We start from the raw sequence: 8,073 nt of genomic DNA, 5'->3' as shown, positions 1-8,073 counted from the left end.
AATTTGGCTTCCCCCCCCAAAAAAAAAAACTAAAAAAAACTAAGATATGAAATAGCAATGTCCAAGCACTATCCGATTTTTCTTTTCAATGCTCAGATTTAAAGACACATGCACACTAAAAATGGATCTACAACACCATCTGTAGACTAAACATGCAAAATCATGCTCCCTCTTATTTATGTAAGCTGGTCATTGTTTGAGGAGACAAAGAACTCAATTTGATTTAGTTTTTTTTTTTATTCTAAAATTAATAATTGGCCAACGACATGTTTGATATTACTAAAAGTAATTTTCATTTAATAAAGGGGTCATGGTCATAACCCAGATTTTTCATGCAACTAAATGCTTTATCACTTTTACTTTCTCTTTTAACATGGTATTTGCATAACACCAAGGCACACTGGTAGCAGGTCAATCTGTGCTTATGGAGCAAATAACAGCTCTCATAACTGCAGATGCGGATGATTTTTTAATTATATGCGATATCATTGCTGTAGTTCTACATATTCCAAGTGAGAAAAAAATATGTCAGTATTTTCTAAGAACTTTCTTATTGAGGCACTAGATTGTGACTACAACTACTCATGAATTAATTGCTTGGTTAATTTACACATGAGGCAATACACAAAGATGTGCTCTTCTTTAACATGTAATTTTTAAAATTTCAAGGAAAATTTACATGGCACCTATATTGTGATGTAGCCCTTTGTTCAACAAAATGTTGTTGTTGTTTTTTTTTTTGTTGTTGTTGTTGTTTAATAGTTCTGAGATTTTGATAATCCTAACCCCTAATAAAAGCATCTATAGGGGTGTAGTCATGATCAATCTTAGGACAGGGATTGGATTTACTAGGTTAGACGGTAGGTTAGTTATTTTCCTGACATCTTAAAACATTTAATCACCAAAACTCACTTTATGTAATAATTATGCTCATATATCGACTGGACTATTATAATTTGGTGCTTCGTAATTAGTTTAAATAAATTCCATTCATTTTTAAACACACATACCAACTTTGCCAGGACACACCGCCCACTCTTGGTAAACTGCCCAACTACAGGCTGTACTTTCCTGTTAACACGCACCACATTACTTCCTTTGATTATTAACATGATCTGGCCATGTGATCGAGTAACCTTACAGGAAATAGAAAAGAAGAGTCTGCTGCTGAGCGTCTCCGTTGTTGCCTGTTCTCTTCTCAGACATGAAGTGCTCTACTATTATAATCCTGATACTCAATACCTTCTGCGTCTTTTCAGAAAGTAAGAATTAATTTAAATGTACCATTTCTGCTCTTACTTAAAAATGTACTGTACTATATTTCTGTAAAAATAAGTAATACTTAAGTCTATTAGGTAAGACTTATGCTATAGTATGGATTTTTTTCAAATATTGAAATAGTTTTCTCAATTTCCACTTTATTTTTCAGTTGCCCATGAAGTTGTTCGTATTGTGGGCTGCCTTGAGAATGGTACAACTGAAGTGCAGTTTACATATGATGCCGCTGAGTTTTTGTATGTGGATTTTGAAAGACATGAGGTTGTATACAGTGTGCCCCCATTTTTTCAATTAGACCCAAGTGAAATGGTTGATGGCTTACATGTATATAAAGATGCTTTGAAAGGCAAGAAACTGTGTTCAGGTCTTGTTGCATTCTTCAAAGTAGAGGAGAAAAATCCAGCAGAAGTGTCAGGTATGCTTTATTAATGAAAAAAAGTCAATTGACCTCAACAGTGATACTTGTCGGGATGCAATTGATGAAATGCTGATAAAGGATTTGATTTGTCTCAAAACTCACTAAAGATGCCCCCGAGAGTGTCATCTATCCTGCAGATGAAGTTCAGGAGGGAGTTGAAAACACCCTCATCTGCTTTGTGTATGATTTCTACCCACCTTTCATTGAAGTCAGTTGGACTAAAAATGGTCATCCAGTGTCAGAGGGGGTGACACTCAGTCGATATTATCCTAACAGCGATCAGACCTTCTACCAGTTGTCAACCTTGACGTTTACACCAAGGGAGGGGGACATTTACAGCTGCACTGTTGAGCACATGTCTCTGGATAAGCCTAAAACAAAATTCTGGGGTGATAGTTTTATTTAATAAGCAGCTCATTATTAAAATCATAAATTGTAAAATCCTACATTGTGCCTGTAATAATACATACTTTCTCATTCTTTTTCCACAGAACCTGAATTTAATCATCAAAGTCTTGGACCAGATATTTTCGGTGGAGTTGGCCTGACTATGGGCTTTGTGGGCATTGCAGCTGGAACATACTTAATTGCCAAAGGGCGCTATTCCAAAATTGTAGATAATTGCGATACAAATTAATATTTTTGCACACACAATACTTGTTGGTTGGGTTTGTATTAATCAATTGTAATGCAAAAGTTGACCATTTAATTTTTAACTAAGCATGATTAGATTTGTTAAAGATAGGTATGGATATTGGACCTGTTATAGCTCATTCAAGAACAAGTTATGTTATATAATAAATCTAAATGTTGAAACTTTATAAACATTTGGAAGCAAACAATTTCCTGTGGACACAAAAATGAAAGCCACAGCCATTTATCAACAGTGTTTCAATACATATACCTGATATCCTTTAAGATATTATTATTTGTAACCCTGATATTTGTCATGAATATTGAGTTTTCACTCAATGGTTTTACAAATTTTTTTTATTTGTGTAAAATGTTCTGACATAGAGATCCTGAGATTCTGCTGTGGGTATGTGCTACGTGACAATGTGCTGGGAAAAAAGTACATTTTCTCAAGATTAGGAAACTGGATTCAAATTCATTGTATGCATGAACACACTTAACAATGAAAGTGTTTTTTTTACTGTGCTTGCAATTTACATGAGTGCTTCACCTGTTTGATACTTTATATTTCTACTTCCCTAAATTTCAGGGGGAAATACTACATCAATCACAATAGCCAGCAATATGTGGTAAACGGTATTTGAATAATGGCTTTGTAAAACTGAACTTAACTGCATATTTAAAATAAAATGTATTCTTTTGTAACTGAATTTTAATAAACTGAAATTAATACAAATTTGATTTAATTTTCTCTGAAAGTGTATTTTTTCTATACAATTTCAGCTGCCCATGTACTTCCACATCAGCTCACAGGATTGTTTTCTTGCAATTATGGTCTGAGCGCTCAACAGTGCAAGACCCTTATTGCATCTGTAGGAATCACTGGCTAAGTTCTTCTGGGTCTAAATGTCAGCCGAAGCTCACTACACATGGTTGTCATGTCAGGATGGCATGTAAATTTCTATATTTTATGGGTTGCAGGAATGCACATCACAAAATGGCTCAACGGTGCTACCTTGAAAATCAAGAAAATTGAGACCCTCACTCAGGGTTGACGTAGACATACATAAATCGGTACCCCCATGTATCGAGCCCTGAATCAGAAAGAGTCTCAGAGACCCAAGTGTTAACTCAAACAGGAAGTCGGCCATGTGGTCTGAAATTTCAATTTCCATACCTCATACTTTCACAAACTTCTCCTTCATCTTTAATACAAATGACTTCACATTTTCTCAGTGCTGCCAATTTTGATGTGTTGCCATAAAACATGCAGTCCTTATATATGGCACACATGGTCACACTGTTCCTTTTACTGGACAGAGGAAGTGGAAGAGGAAGATTCATATTGCAGTTACATTGTGTTCTCAACATCAATATTACAACACAGCTTGACATATAAGTGACGGGTTATAGTCTAGTACCACACAATGAACACTTGAGTGAAACTTTCACACACCCCACCTCTGACAAAACATTTTCGGTTTTAGGGCAATCAGGTGGGGGGCAAGTCCAGTGGGCTCCAGGTTGCGAGAGCCTGTTCATCGTTCATTGCAGCTTTAATTAGAATTTAGTTCCTACACATTACAAAAAGTACTTATTTGTTGACTCAAAGTGTCAGTAAAATGCCAATTATTTCTGCAGGAACAATAAAGATAACTGCTTATTTCCAAAACAGTTTCGAATCCATTTTCGTGGTGTATAGAGACGACATTTAGTTATTATTGTAATGAGATCATTTACTGATGCTTATAGAAAAGACTGTATATTGCATTTCAGAAATTTTCCCAGAATAAACTTAAAGGTCGGTAGATCCAATGAAAAACGACAGAATTCAACAGCTTTTTAACCGAGAAACACTTCACTCCTACACACACATCCACAATGAAAGAAAAATTCCCACTTCCGCTTTTCATGGTCAAAAGAAAACTGATCTTTCGTCAGATTCATTCTGTGAAATCTTAATGGATCATGATCATATCTTGGGTATGCAATATCGGATTGTGTAAAAACCCTTTGCTTTTCACAGTCTTTCAGTTTATTTAGGTCTTTCCAAATTCAACATTTAATGAATTAAATTGATGAATAAATTACTCTACTACTTACTTACTAATATCAAATTGGACAAAATAAAACAAAACGTTGTCACAGATTACCAGAAGACCATCTTTTTGTAAGAAGTAAGGTAGTTTTTTTTTTTTTTTACCAATGAAATTTCAAACAAACAACTGATTGCAGCTTACAGTGGTGTTTGTTCTATCACACCTGTCAAAGCAAAAAAAAAAAATAATAATAATCTTGCCACACCTTCTTCCAGTAACAAAATGTTTTGCTCTGGTTTTTGCTTCACTTCCTCATGCTGCCTGTGTGAGCTCAATGGACTTTCTACCTGTGTGTTTCTCAGTGGATCCCTGTCATGCATGTGCACCGCTCCTTTTCCTTTCTGTGCCTGTGCCTGTCATTTCTCAGAGCAGGTAAGTAATATTAAATCAGCGTGTACTAGTGTTGAACTGTGTTGTTGTTCCTGACAGATTGTAGACAAGAATGAACAAAAAAACTGTGTGAAATCCACATGTGATGACACGTGTGATTGGATTGGAGAATCTGGGGCAGTTTTAGGCGGCCGGGCTGCGGGCCAAGCTGGCTGACTTTAACCCCGGAAGACTGACGACGGTCGGACTCCCTCCCTCCGTGTTTCTCAACATGTGTGTGACCCCCCCCCCCCCCCCCCCACCTTAATCTCGACCAAGCCGCTTCCCTGCAGCTGTAACTCCTGTCGGAGAGAAACAGACCTCACTTTCTCCAAACAACCCAGTTACTGATGCGTTCACGGCTGTTGGTAAAATACAGTGAGACGTCCTCATACACACATAGACACACATTCTGTGTCTTTTTTTTAATCATGACTATGAATCATGAGTACAAATAGCGAGGTTTTTTTTTCTAACATAAACACTAAAACTATGCAGTTAATTTTTTTCAGCCAATATTACATCATATTGTGGTCATAATTTTTGCCAAAATGCTGTGCTTTATTTACGGAACAATGCCTTGTATTTATGCTTTCATCGCTCATCTGGAACTAGTACTAGCTGCAACTGGGACAGTGAAAAGTGCAATATCTCCTCTGAAATGTTGTACAGTTGGCATTTATTCTAAGCTGAAGTAGCCCAGCATATTTCCACCTTTGTTTTCGTCAATACAAATAAAATAAATTGTATGTAAGAAACTCTTGAATGAAAAAGGTAATGATAATGCCAATAATGTCTTGTGCTTTAATTTTACAGGTGCTCTCTTTGGTTATGGTGTAAGTCGTTGCCAGCTGACTTCAACTAATGAAAGTGTGTATCTGGAACAATTCTACATTAACAAAATGTTTCTTGGACAATACAACAGCACTTCTGGAAAGTTTTCGGGCTCCACAGAAAAAATGAAGGAGATTGCAGACAAACTTAACAAGAACCCATCTATTATGAATGATGAAAAGAGGAATCTGGACAAATGCAAAACATTTTTGCCACCAGCAGTTGAAGCTCTTTCAAAATCAGGTGATTTTTAAGTTTACATTTACCTCAGATTACACCCTGCAAAATACAAGTGTAGTTATCTGGTGTCAATAAGAAACTTTATAGCTCTGAATTGCTCCATATCTAATTCCATGGCAATAATCAGGACTACCATGGTAATCAAAGCAAATATTAACACTATCTTAAACTATAAGCTGTGTACAATAGTATCATATGATCACTTTTGAAATGATATCATGAACTGTTACTTATTGACACCACCAGCAGTGACAGATCACTCTTTTGGAGTTTTGGTACTGGTCACCTAAATACTGGTGTATTTAAGTTTAATATTAATTAATATTAAGTTTAATATCTCTAGCCCTGCTTTTGGTCTCTACTTTTTGCAGAGGGCCACGGATAATACTAAAAAATTATTATAGTTTCTCCCTAATGATGCATAATTGAAGTTCAAATTTTGCAGTAATATAAACCTAAATATCAAAGGAGTACCTATCAAGCCTTTAAAAGGTAACCCAAAATATGTTTTCTCACTATTTTGTCTTGTACTTCTTCCCTTCTACCTATCATTACTCCCCAGGATATATTACACTGCTATGTCATATGTGCAAAACGTTTAAACTGTAATGTGTGGGTCGCTATCTCCAGCATTGCAGAACCCAGCATAATCTATGCAAGTTTCATTTAAATTTGCTAGTACTTGAACTGGGATTTTATAATCTTTTTTTGTCTGTGGGCATTTTCCTGTAGTTGAGCCATACATCAGGCTGACATCACATAACATTGTGAGCAGCAACCATCCGAACATGCTTATCTGCAGTGCATACAACTTCTATCCCAAAAAAATCAATGTGACATGGCTGAGAGATGGGAAGATAGTGACATCTGATGTGAGCTCCACTGAAGAGTTATCCAATGGAAATTGGCTCTACCAGATTCACTCACTTTTGGAGTACACACCGAGATCTGGGGAGAAAATCACATGTATGGTGGAGCATGCCAGCTTCAAGGAGCCCAAACTTTATGACTGGGGTAAGGGAGTCATAGAAGCTGTAGGTTGTTAAATAAAACAGAGGCATATCTGTTTGACTTGAGGGTAGATAGAAGAGATATAATTGGACTGTGTGTAAATTTGTGTATATGTGTTTTCAGATCCTATGCCCCAGTCACAGAGAAACAAGGTTGCTGTTGGGACCGCAGGGCTGGTGCTGGGTCTGGTCTTTTTACTTGCTGGGCTGATTTACTACAAGAAGAATGCTGTTGGTAAGAGACAGGATTAAAACCAACTAGGGGGAAAAACAAGTAATGATAAATAAGCCTTGAAACACCTTGGAATACTCTGTCAAGGTTTTAACAGCGCACAACTGCCAAAACATTGTGACTCAAAATTAACATTGTTTTTGACTGTTTTTCATTTTTTCCCCCTTTTTTGCTTTTACTTTAGATCGGGTGTTGGTGCCATCAAGTTGAGGAAGTCTGTTAAAATGTGGAGGGCATTGCGTTTAGATTCACCCTTTTGTCAGATGTTTTTGAATAACACAGTTCTCAATAAATAGCATAGTTCTCAATACATTGTACAATTATTTCTTTCTTTCTTTTTATTGTATTCAAGCCTCAAGTAAATGTGATATGATCTCAGTGTTTATTTAAATATGGAAACATAAAATGAATGAATGAATTGTTATTGTTCTTGTAATTACATCAAAAAGAAAATCTAAATACTGTCTTGTTCTGAGCCAGATGTTTTGTAGTTGAAAGATGGACTTCTTGGGTGCCACTGGTGGACAAATCCTGCACTTGTGAAAAAGTAAATGAAGAATCTGTTTGTAAAAGTTCATATGAAATAAAATTACTTTGCAAAAAAATTTGCTTTTGTGGTTACAATTTGAATCAATATTTAGGGTATCTTGTAACAATCTGTCTGTCATGAGTCTGCTGGGGATGTTTTCAAAACCACTGGTTGTGTTATTTTTGTTTTTTAGCTGAAGAAATGGAATCTGACTCTGAAAAAAAATTACCTATTTTTGTCCTACAAACAATATACAATATTTATTATATCTTTTCAAAGTCCTTATCAGGTTTTGGTGCCAGCAAGTTGACATTAAACAATCATGTGTCCATTTGTAGCATAAACTGTCCTACTGGTTGCCTGAAGAAATTGAGCCAAGCACTGCTGAACTGATCACACGTGTGACTAGTCAATTAATGACCGTGAAATAT

General features: G+C 36.0%; 2 protein-coding genes across 2 annotated transcripts; both read left to right on the top strand.

Annotated features, from left to right (window-relative positions):
• The first annotated feature begins 1,150 nt into the window (after positions 1 to 1,150).
• Positions 1,151 to 3,057, top strand: LOC115044956 (H-2 class II histocompatibility antigen, A-Q alpha chain-like). The gene is made up of 4 exons (XM_029504346.1): positions 1,151 to 1,262; positions 1,430 to 1,693; positions 1,804 to 2,085; positions 2,188 to 3,057. Exons 1-4 carry the CDS (start codon positions 1,205 to 1,207, stop codon positions 2,331 to 2,333), a joined length of 750 nt encoding a protein of 249 aa, XP_029360206.1. The 5' UTR covers positions 1,151 to 1,204; the 3' UTR covers positions 2,334 to 3,057.
• A 1,612-nt stretch (positions 3,058 to 4,669) lies between these two features.
• LOC115045223 (rano class II histocompatibility antigen, A beta chain-like) lies at positions 4,670 to 7,696 on the top strand. The gene is made up of 5 exons (XM_029504803.1): positions 4,670 to 4,800; positions 5,614 to 5,874; positions 6,604 to 6,885; positions 7,006 to 7,116; positions 7,298 to 7,696. Exons 1-5 carry the CDS (start codon positions 4,743 to 4,745, stop codon positions 7,321 to 7,323), a joined length of 738 nt encoding a protein of 245 aa, XP_029360663.1. The 5' UTR covers positions 4,670 to 4,742; the 3' UTR covers positions 7,324 to 7,696.
• The last annotated feature ends 377 nt before the right edge of the window (positions 7,697 to 8,073 follow it).

The sequence above is a fragment of the Echeneis naucrates genome, chromosome 6, assembly GCF_900963305.1.
Source record: "Echeneis naucrates chromosome 6, fEcheNa1.1, whole genome shotgun sequence".
NCBI lineage: Eukaryota > Metazoa > Chordata > Actinopteri > Carangiformes > Echeneidae > Echeneis > Echeneis naucrates.
This window is presented reverse-complemented; position numbering and strand designations above follow the sequence as displayed.

Excerpts from the sequence above, each read along its gene's own strand:
- LOC115044956 (XM_029504346.1), top strand. The coding sequence starts at position 1,205 with ATGAAGTGCTCTACTATTATAATCCTGATACTCAATACCTTCTGCGTC. Across the intron at positions 1,263-1,429 it reads CTTCTGCGTCTTTTCAGAAA|TTGCCCATGAAGTTGTTCGT; the intron begins GTAAGAATTAAT and ends TTTATTTTTCAG. Across the intron at positions 1,694-1,803 it reads AAATCCAGCAGAAGTGTCAG|ATGCCCCCGAGAGTGTCATC; the intron begins GTATGCTTTATT and ends AACTCACTAAAG.
- LOC115045223 (XM_029504803.1), top strand. The coding sequence starts at position 4,743 with ATGCATGTGCACCGCTCCTTTTCCTTTCTGTGCCTGTGCCTGTCATTT. Across the intron at positions 6,886-7,005 it reads GCCCAAACTTTATGACTGGG|ATCCTATGCCCCAGTCACAG; the intron begins GTAAGGGAGTCA and ends ATGTGTTTTCAG. Across the intron at positions 7,117-7,297 it reads CTACAAGAAGAATGCTGTTG|ATCGGGTGTTGGTGCCATCA; the intron begins GTAAGAGACAGG and ends CTTTTACTTTAG.